The 18,363-nt window shown below is 32.7% G+C and overlaps 1 protein-coding gene across 1 annotated transcript; it reads left to right on the plus strand.

The window, feature by feature from the left end:
- The first annotated feature begins 293 nt into the window (after window positions 1-293).
- Window positions 294-17,363, plus strand: LOC134528216 (transmembrane protein 50B). Its single transcript, XM_063361638.1, has 4 exons — window positions 294-549; window positions 11,514-11,623; window positions 12,730-12,896; window positions 14,647-17,363. The coding sequence occupies exons 1-4, from the start codon at window positions 451-453 to the stop codon at window positions 14,763-14,765; spliced, it is 495 nt and encodes a 164-aa protein (XP_063217708.1). The 5' UTR covers window positions 294-450; the 3' UTR covers window positions 14,766-17,363.
- The last annotated feature ends 1,000 nt before the right edge of the window (window positions 17,364-18,363 follow it).

The raw sequence follows: 18,363 nt of genomic DNA on the forward strand, positions 1-18,363 counted from the left end.
TTAAGCTCTTTGCTGGTACCAAATTCTATTGACTTTTATTATTTAAAAACAATTGAACAGAATAAATTTTCATTTTAGTACAAACATTTTAATTATATACCATAAATACCAAATATTTTTCATACAATTATCTACGGAGCATTTCCCACTTCGATCGTTTGTTGCATGTTATTCCCTCTATTTATCATACAATCTAAATGTGCAAGATTTCGACTTGGTTTCTAGCACCAGTAAATTACTAGTACCTTTGTCTATGTCTAGTACTCAGTATACTGTCAGGAATATCGGAAGTCACTACCACAAAGTATGTGTTGGTTGTGGTCTGTGGTGGGGAATCTATGATCGTATTAACCTAGCTGTCAAACGCTAGAAAACTTAGATGAATTTAATACTGTAATAATTTGGATAAACTTTTGGTGTGTGTTTTGAAAGTTTAAGTTTGTTGAAGAAATGGCCACCTGTTTTGAAAATTTCCAGATGCCACCATGTGTGTGGTTTGAAGGAGATGACAAAAGAAATCCTGTGGTGTCTATCATAGCTGGAATTTTGGTAAATGTAGAAATTTATTGTGGCTTAATTGTATTTGTGTTATAATAATGTGAGGGAATCTTTTATAACCATTAATATTATGTGTGATGGAATACATTATTCAGTTGAAGTAAATCTGCTCAATTTATTCTGGGAGTGGGTAAAAATAAAGTTTACAATATATTAATGGTAAAATTGTAGGATCACATCTACTTAAGTAAAAAAGAAATAACAATACGATTAATTAAGATTAAATTACGAAATTAAAATTTTCCAAAACTTCATCCTTCCTCAGTTTTTTTTTAACTGCATTTGAAAAATGTTTTTTTAATGCTGATGTATTGGTTTCTGAAAGAAATTAACATGGTAAATATTTAGTTTTGCGGTATTTGCGAAAATAAATGTTAAAAATCCGAAAATACTTATATAACATTTATTTTCGCAAATACTGCTAAACTACATATTTACCTTACACAAGAGATATACCTGATCCTGTTGTTTCATGATCCTGTGGTTCTCTAAAAATCCTTAGGAATACAGCATACCCAAGACTTTTCATAAAGTCAGGGATGTTTAATGTTAGTACGTTATAGCCGGGGCCAAGACTGTTTTTGACCTGTAGTAACTACTCGCTTTACAAGTCAGAAACCACAACTTCGACACCCTACTGGGGGCAGCAGTTACATATTTCAAAACCAAATTAAACTTTACCAAATTACTCAAAACTCTCATGTAATTATTACCCTGATCTCCCACCAATGGAATGTCCAAAATATTAAGATGGTAAGTAAATAAAGAGCCATTCCATTTCAATTCAGGCAGGAGCGTGTCAGGTCACCATCTCGGATTTGCTTTAAAAAATTACAGCAGTTACAACCAGTGCAGACAAGAAGTATGCCAAAAGGATTTTGTCCCAAAAAATTTTTTCCCCTTTTTTGCCTTTTGAAGTTGGTTCGAAATCAAAAAAGGTGGAAAAAGGGGTGTTTTTTAAATGAGCGGCATTTCAAAACTATTATACTGATTTTGTTGATTTTTTTTTATTTTGTACCTATTATAGTGAACTACAGAGTGGAATAGTTCCAATGAGCCCAACGACAATATCTTTAAGGGGGGGAAACTAAAGAATTTGGCAAAAAATTTGAATTTTTTTGAATTTTCAAAAAAATTTTTTTATGTGGAATAATCAATTTTCATAAAAAGTAATTCTGGTAATATGTGGACCTATTACAGTAGTTTTACAGGAAAATTGTTTTTAATTCTATGATGCATGGAATTATTAAAATTTAACTTTAAAATTTTCAAAATTTGACAAAAGTGCCATTTTTGATTGAAAATTACTCAAAAATCCCATATTTTAAAAATCTGAAAATTTGTAACTTTGTAGTCCTCACCTTTAGTAATAGCATGCACTTTGTTGGATAGTGTGTTTTTGCCTGTAAACATTTCTAGAATTTTTTGAAAATGTAATTTTCTTACATTTTCTAAGGTCTGCACACTCAATTAACAAATGTTTTGTTAGTTTCCAAAAAGTGAGATGTAATTTGTAAATTGGGGAAACCTTGGGAATTACAAAAGGAGAGTCTGTGTATACATTATCACATTAACATAATATGCACAATACATATACACACATATAATACATATGCATACTCTTTAACTTGCATGAAAACCAAAATTTCAAAGTAAAATTGAAACCAACAATATGTACCTATAATTAATTATATGTAGACTGCTTACCCTTCCTCAACTATATGTAACATATATTGACAAACTTCCTAAAATATTATTTGGCTGATTAAAGACAGTAGATCTGCTGGATCTTCATCAACTCAGCTTTGTCGAAAGTGTGGAGTCTTGCTGATTGTCCAAGTGGAGTAGGATTGCTTACTGCTAACAAAACATTTTGTAGTGGCACCGGACATTCATCCTTCTTCTTTCCAGATTCCTGTGGCCACTGAAACCCTTTAGCTGGACCATGGGGATGCATAAAAGACACTGTCATGTCGTTCAACTCTTTAGATATACCAGTGATCTGTCCCATCCACCAATTCTGATCGTATACACAAGCAACGAACTGGCCTACTTGGAAATCATTTATTGAATAATGTGTTTTAATCTGGTTAGATTGTACAACTATTTCTATTTTATCTTTAATTGTGCGTCCCATGTATGTCTCATTTTTAATCAGCCAGTAATGTTTAGATTGTATTCCAACAACTGGTTTTACAGTAGCCCATTCTTTTTCCTTAGATGACCTATACGTTTGAATTGTTTTACTTTCAAGAGCCAATAGAGTTATCTTGGTACAAGGTTACCTACTTCAGCAACAAATGAAGCAGAATCTCTAATGGCATTAACAAACTCTGCCCGAAGATTGAACTTAGTTGCAAAGTGTTTACACAAACCACCTATTGCATCACATGCACTTTTGCCATGCCCTGTAGCAGAAAAAATCCATTTTTTTTCAACAGTTTGAGTATTTTTACATAGTTCATACAGCTGAAACCTATTTTTGAAATGTCCAGCTGCCCCATCTGTAATATACACTATTGAACTCAAAAGTTCTAACTGACAAAATTTTGAAATTTCCAGTTTTATAACCTCTAAAGCACAGAGAACGTGAGCAGAGTCGTGAGCTATATCATCAGATACTATAACAAAACTTCTTATTTCCGCACCAAAGTATGCAACACAGGTAAACAGTGAAAGCTGATCAGTTTGCCAGTGGTAAGTTTGGATTTCATCAGGCAATACAACTGACCAGTTCTCAGCAAAATCAAAATGTAAAACAAGAGCATTATTTTGTTGGACAGAACTTCTTGCTTCAGCTATTCCTTCCCTTTGTATTTTCCTAATGTAACTGTGAGGAATAGCTTTTTTAACCCAATGCCTTACATGTTCCAGAAAATTATTTACAGATACAGTTTTTTTTATGAGGTCACCATGTTCCCAAATCGCAAATGTAACTTCTTCCCCTTCATCCAAGCCAAAGTTTTCAACAGTTAATGTTTCTGTGCCAGGACAGTCACCACACTCCTCGAGCCAGCAATCTTCATTCCTTGTTTCGTCACACAAACACTTCAGTAGAAGATAGTCTTCATCAATTTGGTTATTTGTTACATTTCGAAGAGCTACACAGATAAGTTGCATGTTACTGCAGTAAATACAAGAACACACAGTCTGTTCTGGCTGAATTTTCACCCATCTTGGTCGTAAGGCATAAAACTTTGAAAGACTAATTTCTATAAGAGGATTATCTTTTTTGAATGCTTTGTATGCCTCTTTGATGGACCTTGTCATGAATCTTTTAACCTTTTTTACTTTCTGGCCATTACCATCCTTAATGCAAATAACATCTTTTTTGTTTGGACTTTCCCTTGAACAGTCTTTACTATCTTCTAGGTAATATGATAATGCTAGATCTTGTACCTGTGTAGGTAAAGGATGTCCACTATAGGGGTCAGGTTGAGCATAAATTCCCTTATTTTTTATAACTGTGCGACATTTATCAATGAGGTACTTTGACACTGAAGGTAATTTTTCCTTCAATACAGTTTTACTAAATGTTTGTGGTACCAATGTTAGTAGCTGTACTTTTCCATTGTAGTTACAAGTATGAAGAGCTGAGTCAATATTCGAAAACCATAGACTACAATTGACACACACAGGCATTTCATCATCAGACTCACTTGAAAGATGCACGTGATATATGTCTTGTAATTTGTTCACAGCAGAAGTTTTTAACTCATCAACTAATTTTATCTTCTTTTTCCTCGCATAACCTTCTCTCCTATCCAATCTCACCTCTGAAGGGGATTTCAATGGTGATACTTCTACATTTAATGTTTTAATGAGACTGCTATTTAAAACACTTACTAGTTCATCCTCCGGAATAAAATTCTCTGATGTGGATGTTTCTTCTGCATCTTCAGCAAGTTCCAGAAATTTCTTTTTATAAAAAGTAACACAGTTGCTACACAAAATATCATTTTTATTTACTGAAACAGATACACCCACAAACTTTTGAATATCATCTGCTAAATCATTCACCTTACACATCCTCACACATTTACTTTTATACACACTTTTTTTGTGCCTTTTAATGTAGTCCACACATTTAATTCTCTCCGTACTATGAAAGTCAGACATGATTTAGTTCACTAGCTGAACATCACCCATGAACACACACAACACAACTGTAACAGCAAAAGTTTGGGAATTCCCTTGTAGTCTTGTAGTTGATTCCCCCTATGGTCACCAGGGATTTCCCTCAAGCTACCAGGGATTCCCCTTACAGCAAGCGCCTGGGAATATTCAGATAGGGACTCCCCCTTCATATTTCCCAAGGTTTCCCCTCATAAAAAACCAGTTACAAATTATCACATACTATTTAGATACCAACAAAACATTTATTAATTGAGCATGCACAACATACAAAAGGTAATGACATTACATTTTCAAAAAATTCTAGAAATGTTTACAGGCAAAAACACACTATCCAACAAAGTGCATGCTATTAATAAAGGTGAGGACTACAAAGTTACAAATTTTCAGATTTTTAAAATATGGGGTTTTTCAGTAATTTTCAATCAAAAATGGCACTTTTGTCAAATTTTGAAAATTTTAAAGTTAAATTTTAATAATTCCATGCATCATAGAATTAAAAACAATTTTTCCTGTAAAACTACTGTAATAGGTATACATATTACCAGAATTACTTTTTATGAAAATTGATTATTCCACATAAAATTTTTTTTTTGAAAATCCAAAAAAATCTAAATTTTTTGCCAAATTTTTTAGTTTCCCCCACTTAAAGATATTGTCGTTGGGCTCATTGGAACTATTCCACTCTGTAGTTCACTATAATAGGTACAAAATAAAAAAAAAATCAACAAAATCAGTAAAATAGTTTTGAAATGCCGCTCATTTAAAAAACACCCCTTTTTCCACCTTTTTTGATTTTGAACAAACTTCAAAAGGCTATAACATGGGGAAAAATTTTTTTGGGACAAAATCCTTTTGGCATACTTCTTGTCTGCACTGGTTGTAACTGCTGTAATTTTTTAAAGCAAATCTGAGATGGTGACCTGACACACTATCTTGCTAACTGCCTGAATTGAGGTGGAATGGCTCCAAACATAAAGTTGACAGTCGTAAAAGGGTTAGCAGTAAATATTTAAAAATGTTTATTTATCCCTATTAAGCAAACTTTTAACTCCACAAACCTTTTTACAAACAAAATGTAGGCAGTAAAATAACTTTATCTTGGAAGCTATAAATGATCTGATAATCCTACGAACCATGCTATGAAACTTAACTACTAGACAGCATAAAATTATGACCGTCTTCAAAAATTACGTACTAAAAATACACAAAGATAAATATTAAAAGTAATATAGAAAGCTAAATGCAAAGCTATTAGGTCGGGTATGTCCCTTAAAGAAAGTGCTATGTAAAATTACAAAAAAATATATCTTAAGTAAGTAAATTTAAGTTCCATTTCTGCACATAAGTATACTTTCTTTATAATGCACTCTTCTGCCGGTAACTAAGATGTTAAAACTAAATGTCCAATGAAGCGCACATATCTCATTTATAGAGCTGTTTTATTATGCATATAATAAGTTAATTCAGCAATTGTTCTTGATTCAAATTTCATAAGTGCATGTTAAAAAATGACCATTTAATTTTTTTACACGTCATTTCCTCCAAGCATTGATGACTGACATGAAAAGTTGTTTTATATATTTTACATTTTATACATGTCACTTAAATGACAGTATTTGGCTTTTTACTGACTTTCCGCAATGTTTAAATATGATGATAGTAAGTAAAGGAGGGACAAGTATTAAAAGGTTGACGCAACGTACTTGATCACATGCAGTTGACATTCACCCAGTGTGCCACAGCAGCGCACACAGCTTTTTGAGTGCCGTTCAGCACACGGCCGTGGTGTCCCAGTCGTCATGGCCCAGCTGACGCTCGCTAAACGAAACACATCACTCACACATACCGTTGCTCTGCGCACGAAACCTTTGCATGCACACGTCCATCTGCCACCAGATCTAGGCACACACACACTCACTTACGCCCCTCTTGCGGTGAACAGCTGGCATTTCATTACGTCACTCGTGCCTATTAGCGCGGCATCTCGAGACTCACTCTAACTGCTCTGACATAAATATAAACTTGAAACAAAGAGAACTTATCTTCCCTTATTTAAAATTTAAGTAGCACTTAACTAGGTATATTTATATTTACTAAAACTTACTAACAGCTAAAAAAATATGTCAAACAGTACCAATTAACGCTCATCTCAGTTAACCAATTTTACAGAAATTAGAAATTTGTGAACTTATACTTGAAAGTAAAAGTAAATTAAATAAAAAATTATAACAGAAATCTTACATCCTATAATTTTAATATGAATATTTAAAAAAAATCTAATACCAAAATGGAAAAATAAATTATGCTCATTAAAATTTGATTATAATTAACAACCAGTAAGAACCAGTGCACACTGGTGACCAGAATCACCCTGATTGGTTTTCCACTCTAATGGTTTTAACAAGTGGATAAGTTAGGTAAGCTACATAACAAATATTGTGGTATTGCGACAATGGTCAGTTGGAATGGATTTATTGAGTTTCTTGTTGAATATCTAATTATTCTGTGGAGCCACTTTCCCATATTTAAAGAACTTTACATTTAAAAGCCATTAAAAAAAGTGACTTAAATTTGTGATGTGCTTTAATAGAGTAGCAGAGACCATTTTCCATGAAAGTTTGCCCTCCTGTTGCCATGGTCCCACTGTTTTCTTGATACATACCAGCTGCAACTTGATTTTGGGGTTCTCTAAATATCTTTAGGAATATAGCTTAGCCGAGACCGTTTTCAAAAAGACTGCGACTTTAATGATGGTACATTTTGGCCGGGGCAAAGTCTGTTTTCTACCCCAATTTGTTTTCCAGTTCAAATAAATATTTTTCATTATTCTTAATTTAATAATATAAATTCCTCTATATTTCATACAATTCTACTCTGCTGACCTAAAAATATGTTTTAGATATCATAATATTTCAGATGCACTAAATTATGATTTCACTGACACTACAACCTTCACACAGCTCCCGTATGTTCAGTGTTCTCAGTGATCCTTCTAGCCTCTCACAGGGTGTTACTCAGCAGCTCACTCTGGTGCTTGCCAGCATTATCCAGTGTTGGCCTTAGACTTTGCGGGGCCCTGGGCTTTTTACTTGAACGGAGGAAATTTTGGAAAAAAATAACTCTGTCAAACAAAATTTTAAGCAACATGGAACTTAAATTTCATCAATGGTTTTGCTAATTTATCTTAAGAAATGGTATTCTATCCTGATAATTATCTTCGGGTCAGTTTTATAAAGGCTTATGATCAAATGCCGGTGGAATCACGTAATTATACATGGCAATAAAATATTTGATAGTTTTTCTAATACAAAATCATGAATTGAAATTTGTATTGAACAGCACTTCAATTTACATGCTAATAAAATTTTAATACTCTTTTACCATTAATGTCCATATTTTACATTGAACTAGACAAACAAGTACAATGACAAGTAAAATGACAAACACAAAGACAAAGCCAATTAAAATGAACTAGACAAACAAGTACAATAAAAATGCAAAAACATTGCAGCAGGGCCCTGGGCGATTGCTCGGCTTGCCCTGCTCTGGAGCCACCCCTGCATTATCGTAACAATACCTGACGTTACTCGATCCACTGGCCAGTGAAATCTATGAATTTAGGAACCTGATTACTGTAAAGTTTGTAATTATGGTTTCCCCTTCATATACAAAAAAAAAACATAATTTTGCTTTCCCATAATATACAGGAATGATTGTAATTAAAGATTACTATAAGATATCCAAATTAATTAATTTTGGTATTGTAAAGTACACTAGAATCCCAACCACTGCATTCTTTAACTATGATACCTAGTTTTCTAATGAAATTATTTTTTTTCTCTGCTACCTACCCAAAATACCCTATTTTACAGCTGGTGCCTATTAAAAATATGTATAGTTAGTAAAGACTTAATGCAATTATACTGATGCCAATTGACTATAAATGCTCAAGTATCGCGAACCAGCTAGACTCTGTGCTAGGGCGTGATGTCGCCCATTTGTCTGAGGGAAGTGTGTCTTGATTGCTTCGCACTCATAAGCGATGTGGACGATTTTAAAAAGGCGAGAGGAAATACAGTGTGATGTTTGTAGTCTCTCCGGCATCCCTCACGTCTGGACACTCTGCACTACTCTCACGCCAAAATGAAGCATGCACCCAACACAGGTTTAAGTTAGTTTCCGTGCCATGTTTATTCATTGAAGATACGCACGTGACTATGCTCACTTGACCATGCCGCTTAGCCACGTGGTAACTCAAAGTGGTGAGCGGGAATGTCAGCACTTTCTGGGTGCGAGAATATGGTTGAGGAGGCGGCGAGTGTCAGCCATCTTGGGGTGCGTAGATAGTGCCGCTGGTCATTCAAAAATTACAATACGTATATTCAGACTACATAAACTAAAATTTATTGTGAACGTATTATTAAATGGTAAACAAAGCCCTTTGATATATAAACAAAAAAAATTAAAAAAACTATGTTCTACTCGGGTAAATATTGATGGCTCTGTCCATATATTAAATTATTAGTCACACTGCTTTGAAGAAACATATTTGAAAAACCCCTGAAAGAAAAACGAACAAATCCACAAATGAAATTTACCTTTTATTATTAAAAAACTCGCCAACGGATGTACATTGCTGGCAACTTAAGGGTTGCAGACACACTTTTTTAAATAGTTTTCTCATAAACAAGCCCACACGTGTGGTGGTCTACGCATCAAACAGGAGGCACTGCTTAATGATGTGTAATATCCAATAAGGGTGAGTTTGCCAGCTTGCACGGTAATGTGTTCGTGTGGGTAAGATGACAATGTGATACTGTTGCTTTTGGGATAGGTCATCGTATCTTACAAAAAATTAAAATTCACATTTGCCAGAATTTTGCTCCAATGAATTTTTTATTTTTTGTTAATTATTTCTTTAAGCTGGTTTGGGTTATTCAGATAGGTATCCAAGTTCAAGTAGCCGACTTAGTGAAGTTATACTAATGCCAGGGTTGAAAAAAAAAAAACCTGGTTTTTGGTTTAGACCAAGTTTTTTTTATTACATTAGTTATTTTGGTTCTCAGTAATACAACATCCCACTTTCTGGCACTCATTTTGAACCAGAAAAGTTGTTACATCAAAGAACTGAAGTCCAGCAAATCTGCACATCTGACTGGAACCTAACCACAGAAAGGGTATTTCCGTAAATATCTTACGTCGTGCTTTTCCGCAAAGTAAAAATAATATTACAAAAACACAATTTTTTAACACTAAAGACCTTCTTGTGTTTACCCTGAAAACAGTGTTGATAAATTTGTACTAGTTTCTGAGAAATCCCAGTTTTTAGCTCACATTTCAACATCTGTGCATTGCCGCTGCCTGCCATTAATTGTTTACCAATGTCGGTTTGTGTGTTTATTTTGGAGAACTTTGATCAAAAGTATTGTTTTATAATAAAAGTAGTTAATATGATGGTATATTGCAGTTGTAGAGAAATATTAATGTTAAAATTTTCTGTTTGTTGGTTGTTTGTCCAAATATCGTTGACTTAAGAAAGTTTTTTTTTGACAGTTCATTTAAACTAGTTTTTTGTATCACGTAGTAACAAATGATTCATAGGTTATGTTAGCGATGTAAAAAATACTATAAAATATTGTGGATGGTTAGTTGGGTTAGTATAGCTACATTAAAAATACTGTAAATGTCTTGTTACTGTAGGTTAGCGACATTATAAATACTTAAAAATATTGTGGACTGTTAGTTGGGTGGTTGGTTAGGTCAGGATAGCTACATCTTAAATTCATAATTCCTAAGAAACCATAAATAATAATTTATAGTATTTTTAATGTATCTGTACTAACCCAACCAACTGTCCACAATGTTTGAAAGTATTTTTAATGTAGCTAGCCTTACCTAATCTACCATTCACAATATTTTAAGTTCTTCAGAACAAACACACAAACCGACACGGGTAGACAATTAATGGCGGCGGCAGCGGCAATGTACGAATATTGAAATGCGAGCTAAAAAATGGGATTTCTTAGAAACTAGTAGGTATTTATTAATGCCGTTTTCTGGGTAAATATAGGAATGTCTCTAGTGTTATAAAATGGTATTTTTGTAATTTTATTTTTACTTTGCAGAAATGCCCCAACGTAAGATATTTACCGGTATTTTCCCACAGGAAGAGGATTCTCCATAGAATGGGTGTTTCCCACAGAAAGGAGATTTACTACAGTCAGGGATTGCCCAAAATATAGGGATTTTTTTATATATATTTTTTTAATAAAATGATTTATTTCCTCCTTTTTTAAACTTTTGACTTTAATTTACTAATTAATATAATTGTAGAGGAGTATTTGGCTGAGTATAATTTACAACTTATTCAGATAATTTAATTGATAAGATCTTGATTACTATATAATTATTTGTTTCTGTATCACAAGAAACATTAATAAGCAAAGTATTGTTATTTGAGTGGAATTAGACCTTTCATTAAAATTTATTAAGATATTCTATTTAAAACTATGTTAAAAAAAATTTAAACCATGGGTTAAACTGTGGTTTAAACCAGCCAACCCTAACTAATGCCGTTCTAATAAAGTGTATTGCTCGAGTTGATCATCTAGTTCATTTAAGTTCTTGACAAGTAAAAAGCTTAAGAAATTCTCTTATTTTTTCACAGACGTATAAAAATACAGTATTATCTTGTTGTAAAAAGTGAATACTATATAATTAAATATAAGGTTACCTTTTAGTTTTGACATCTAACTTGCCTTGTACAATATGTAGTACAAACTTTCTTTGGCTGTTAATATTGATTTTTTTTATTTTAGTTTTTTGCAGGTTGGTGGTTTGTCATTGATGTGCAGTCTAATCCAGATACTGAATATTTCAACCCAGCTTATCATGTGTGCGGTATATTTGGCACTCTGTCTCTTCTCATGTAAGTTCTACGAGCAAACTATTTGTACAGTTAATTTCAAATGAACTGCATCACAATTTAGGCATTTTATGTTCGAGTCAGAAGTTAATTGCTTCAGGTTATGGCAATCTAAATGATGGCTCATTATCATTATGCAAGACTCTGAACATGTTTTTTAACCAAGAATTGTAGTTCTACTATTTTTTGAAATTAAACTTCTTTGAGTGCGATGAGAGTAAAATTTCAAGGCTGTATTTTAATGCGACATTTTCATGAAACATTGTTGTGAAACGTTTCTGAGGTGAAAAAAAAAAACAAAGAATTTGTACTTGGCCATAGAGATATAAAGAGAGCACTATGCTATATACGTTGCTGGGTTAATTTAACTCTTTGTGTAATGATTTATCCCCCGCCCAAAAAATATATAAATAGAACCCAGAGAGATAGATGAACAAAAGAATAAGACAGAGAGGGTGCGCTTGCACTTGTTTCAGAAAATGGATATAGGTTCCTATACAGTCAGCTGTGAATGACTTGAATTTTATGTTTGCTACCAGCGTGCTTGCGTTATTCCTGGTTTAACCAGCAGCATAGAGAGCGCTGTTGAGACAGCTCCTGTTGTGAATTTCATTTTTCGTTTAGAGATTTGGCATGTTCCAAATGGCAGAATTGTTTGAAGAAATAGTAACAAACATTTTTTTCTTTATTTCAGCAGTTGTTAATTAAACATTATTAGAAAATTGTCTTATTTATCTTTTTCTCTCTCTGCAATTTTACCAGTTTTACCTTTTACGATATACTTGAGTCAAGTTTTGAATTGCCACAGAAGTTTCACTTCTATCATATGTACTGAGTCACATGTGCTTTTTTTTTTTAAAGTTTTATGCATTATATTCCTGAAATTTTCTGATTTTGTAATTTAAATAAGTGTATGTGTGTGTATATATATATATATATATATATATATATATATATATATATATATATATATATATATATATATAATATCTTGAACTTGCAGCATTCTGATACTTATCACTGGCTGTGCTGGTCTTCAAAACAATCAGAGTACGTAGTGTGCAACTGGAAAATATGATTTTTGAAAAAAAAAAATATATTTGTTGCAGGATAAACTCTGTATCGAATGCCATGGTGCGTGGGGATGCGTACTCTGGCGGTTGTTTCGGTCCCAGAGGAGCCCGTGCATGGCTGTTTGTGGGATTCGTCATGGGTTTCGGAGCAGTCATTGCTTCTTGCTGGATACTCATTGCGAACTACTTGTCGTACGAGCCAGGTAAATGTTACGAGTTTTCACAGTACAACGAAATGTGCTTGTGACTTTTAACTAGAAAATCTGCATTAATATTATGTATATTATGTATAAATAGCACAAACACTATTATGTGAGTTTTTTACAGTTTCAGATCCTAGTAGAGTGTTATTGATGTATTACAACATATGTATAAGTGTTGATTTGAAAAGAACAGTAATATTTTAAAAAAAACTTCAAACATTTAATTTTAATAGAATGCAGCTATTGTGACTTTTGGTATGAACCAACTTAAGACTACAGTCAACATGAGTGAGCATGTGTGAGCTATCATTGCAGACTTGTCCAATAAACTATTGATGTTGAGCAATGCAGCTCAACCTTGAAAGCCAATATTCATGTTTGAAATTAATGTTGAAAAATAAAGTTCAGGAAATACAATTTGTAACAAATGCTGTGTAAAAAAAAACCCACTGGAAATATGATTTGCAATGTCATTGAGAACTACCTACGTAAATTTAGGCTTGAGGTTTTTTGCACCATGCATAATATTTTTTTGTGAAATCTTGTACTTATTTTATTTATTTTTTCCTGGTAAAATTGGAATGCAGATAGTATCTATAGATGTCCCCAGATTCGTATCAAGTAGAGGTGGGATTTACAATACTTTGTTACTTCAAAACCCTCGTCCGTCGATACTACGTCGAATCAAAGGTATAAAGTTTCCAATTCTTGAGGTTGCTCTGGAGGATTCAACATGTGCTTCCTAGTCTACGTCTGCTAGCAAGGATGTCCATAGTATTTCACTAGCTACTGTTGAGTCTGATTGACTGTTCAGTACAGTTGAACTTGTTTTTTACAGGAAAAGAAGTATACTTGATTTTAAAAGAGTAATGATGATTGTATTTCTCAATAAAAATTCATATTACTATTAATATATTTTTATTTGTTTTTTACACAATATAATTGTGTAAATAATAAGTTAAGTACTTCTATATAACTTTTTAGGATGTTATACTAACTATTTTTTTTTCAGACTCACAAAATTAATTAAATTTTGAATAGGAAATAAACAAGAATATTTGTTTTACTAATAGTGTTATTGATTTCAAAAGAATTGTGGGCAAGGGCGCAAATCTGTAGGATTCGCAATGGGTCTGTGCAACCTCCAGCCGAAGGATTTTGAGAATGGCATTAACTGACAAAAAAGTAATCTCACTAGGAGGTCCAGGCCACCTTGAGTGCAATAAGTGTAAAACTTTATGTCTGTACCTCAGAGGCATAAGACACACTATGTCTACTTTTGGGCAAAATGCACTTGTAAACATAATCTTGACCACGGTTTGCCATGTATTCTAGTGGCATACAACACAGAGATCTATGATATGTCAAAATTTACATTTTGGGTAGAAAATATTTGAGTTATTAGGTGAGATACTATTTAAAATTTTTAAAACTACTCTCATGAAAAGTATGGTTTATGTTACAAGTTTTGTATGCCTCTCACAGATATACAATGTTCAAAACATTTTCCCCAAAAACAAAGCTGTGGCGTTAATATTACGTCTACCATCCCAGTTTTACAGTTATGATTGCCTCCACAACAAGGGACCTTTTAATTCCAGCGGTGCCTGGGACTTTCTGACTCCCATCTCCCTCTCCCCCTTTTTTCCATGATTTATGGCCTTTATTGAGTAGTATTGAGCTGGAAACAGTATCAAGTATTCAGCATTGCAGTTATAGTAGCTCCAGTATTAATTTCTTTTCCTCTCAGGTAAAAATGAGAAACCAAGGGGCACATACCCAGGAGTCGGCTTGTTCCTCCAGAATGCACTGATCTTCATCGGCTCGCTGGTCTTCAAGTTCGGGCGAGTCGAGGACCACTGGAACTAGGCCGTAACTGTGTAGTAATAGCTTTTGTATGAAATATTATATGTCATATGTTTTTGGACCTCCGTAAATGCAAATTTTGTGAACGTGTAGCAGGCACATATAGGGAGTGTCTGATGCACATTCAGTGGTACTGTTGTTGTGGAATTTTTTTCATTGTTAATTCAGTTAGGAAAGCTGCTCTTCATATGTAACCATTATTTATTTAGTCTTTAAATACATACATATGTAAATATACATACTTATAATGGATATCACTTAATAGGATGTTACATGTGAAGTGGTCACAAAAGCAAGGTATACAAACCTTACTTTTTCTCAACACTTAAAATTTGGCATTGATAGAAGAAAACCACGTACTTATTCTATTGATTTTTAAATTCTCAAATAATATTATAATGTACATGAATTTGGCAACATATTTGAATGAAGGTCAAAAACATGTTCTTGTATTAGTTATAATTTACTATGGTTGTTTGAGGTTTATTAACAATTCCCCATCAAAGAAATTATGTGCAATAACATGACACCAAGTTGTACAGTTGTAAGTTAGTGTTGCTCATTTAAAAATTATATTTGCACACTGTGCACGTCTATTTCTGATAAACACACACACATTATTTTTAGTATGTATAAATAGGACGTCTAAATTGTTAAAATTAAAACAAATAAAAGCGTAGCTACTTCATGATTCTATACATTATAATTTACTGCTTCAAAGATGTAATTGTTTGAAAACTTGTTTCAGTGGGCATAGGTAGTTCAGTGAAGAATTATGGTCATATGCCACTGGATTGTAGTAAGGGAATGAATACTAATCATGTTTAAGTCTAAGTTTTGCAAATACTTTAGCTAATTACAATTGTAAATCAATTTCTTAATGGTCTGCAATTTATTTGTTTATAATCTAGCTATTTTTACTCTGTTTATATGGTACTACTTATGATCATAAAAATGTATGCTGATATATTTTCACTTGTGTTTTCAATAATTTTTGAAATTATGCATAACAAAATAAGTTACTATTTTTGAGTGTCAAATGTCAAAGCCAAATATGACCCAACATGGGAACTGTCAAAGAAATGTTGCATTTTATAAAATTTAATTGGCCATCATCAGTCTAGTTATGAAACACCTATCCTTTTTTTTTATATTGGTGGTGATAGTATAGATAGGGGCAGGCATTTTTCTACAGAAAAATCTGAACCCATATTGGTTTACAATATGGTATGCCTGTGCCAACAGTTTCTTCCTTGTGGATGGCCTTCGTCTGCCTTATTTGACCGGGCCACTCAGGACACATTTACTTCTGCACTGAATTATGTCCTGTGATAGATATGATGAAAGTAGAAATAAACCTGAAAGAAACTCACCCAATCACGAAACACAGACGGTGCTACATTGTTTTGAGTCTCGGCTAGTGTCAAAATCATTTCATGGGAAATGCATGCCCCTAAGTATAGGTAATTATATCTTAAAAAAGTTCGTAATTAAAAACCTCACTTTTTCACATACAGCAAAACCCTTTTAATAAAATATCCTGCAGAAGTTTCAAAAATTTAGCACTTGATCTATAAATACTTAAAATTTTACATTTTTTTATAGGTCTAAATTTGTAAGTACCTTAAGAAACTTAACAGGGTTTTACAGCATCCAATTTAATTAGGTACTTAGGCATTGTATGGGATTGTGTATGACATTCACAGACTTAAAACCACTACGTTAATCGACAGAAAAAAATTATATTACCAACTGTATTATACTGACCAATACAAAATTAAATTCTGTTTAACTTTATAAACTTTTGCCTGTGCCACACTACTTAAACAATACTCTGCAAGAATATATCCAGCTGTTGTTAGGCATGTCAAAAAACTAAATAAATTTTAGTGATGCAACCACTAGGAAGTGTGGTTTTTCAAGCTCCTCACAGAGTATTTTATTGTTATTGCTATTATGGTATTGATGCCCTACGAGTTACAAGATATAAATTCACTTAAAACTTTTTTCCTTAATGGTAAATAATACATATGAATAAAATATGGAACTACTTATCCTAAAGTGTAGTCAGAATGTTTGTATGCACTAAGCTATAAATTCCGGCTGTATGCCTAATTATATCAAATTTGTAGTGGAATAGTTTAGATTGTCGGAACATGCCTCATTTGCGTACTATAACTCTTTTCAGCTAAATGGTTAGTATAATTTGTAGCTTTTATATTCAAGTTTGTTGTAGTGTACAACATGATTTATAAGTATATAATTTAACGAGAATTATTTGTATATGCTATGGTAAGTACTGTAACAGACAAGACACTAAACTTCAAACTACCTATATTATAAGTACATCTGCTTTTAAAAAAAATTATGTATAGTATTAAAACAAATTGCCTGTGGGTTTGTAGTACTCTGATCTTAAATGTGATTATTGTATTGCATTTGAGAAAAAAAAATTTAAATTACTTTTATAGAATCTCATAGTTTGTAAACCTTGTTTCATCAAATTACAGCCAAATTATATGTTTTTTGTATTGCATATGAATTTAAGTCCTGAAATTTGTGCGTGTCTCCAAAATAAACAGCTGAAGTTCAGTTTAAAAATTTTTCCTGGTCATGTGTTTGGATTTTTACCTTGACAGAAAATATAACTTCCTTTAATTTACATATTTCCTTGCCCATATTAGTATTATTTTCTGTCAGCATTAAAAACATTGTCATGCTGATATAGATTTTAAGTTTCATGAATCACTAAGATCACAAATGTCACCAATATTTGAACTTTTGGTGGGGGGAGGGGGAATAAGTGACTATCAAGCTACATAAAATAATTAACTTACTCAGAATCACATTTTCAATCCGACTTGTGAAAAGAAAAATTATGACTCCTACTACTACAGCAACCCACGAATGTTACCGAAAGAGAAACCTTTTTTGTGTTGTTTGTATTGGGTATTTACAATTTCACCTGAGTAAAAAAAAAAAAAGATCCACAGACCACATTTACCTGTATTTTTTTTCATGTCTATACTCTTATTTAAACATTAAAAAGTATTGCACTTTACAATTCATGATAAAAAATGAATACTTCTCTTTCACTACAGAACTAGTAACAGGGACACATGACAAGTTGGCTGCAGCTAAATGGATTCCAAAGTGCAAAGTTTATGCAGTCATTGCATAAACAAATAATGAAATCACCTAGTAGAAATGTTGTCTTGCCAACTCTGCTGGTAGTGTGTAAGAATGCCATATGAAAGAATTAAAATTCCATTGTGATTATATTTACTGATATGGATATGTATCACAAATTTCGAAAAATTTTCAATTCTCTGGCTGATGTAGAGTTTGATTGAAATTAAAATTAAATATTTTGTAATTATTATATGGTTTTAGAAGTCAAGTCCTGAGAGTGCTTTCAATTTTTTACACGCTTTATATTAGCTTCACCTGTATGTTTGTATGTATGTTTGTAACCGACTCCTTTGGGTGCAATTTTGACCCACTTTAAATGGCCAAATTTCATTCAAACTTTGTAGATTTATTGAGGACCGATGACAATACACTAATTTGATAAGATAATTCCATTAATCTATTTGCAAAA

Source organism: Bacillus rossius, chromosome 1 (genome assembly GCF_032445375.1).
Source record: "Bacillus rossius redtenbacheri isolate Brsri chromosome 1, Brsri_v3, whole genome shotgun sequence".
Taxonomy (NCBI): Eukaryota; Metazoa; Arthropoda; class Insecta; order Phasmatodea; family Bacillidae; genus Bacillus; species Bacillus rossius.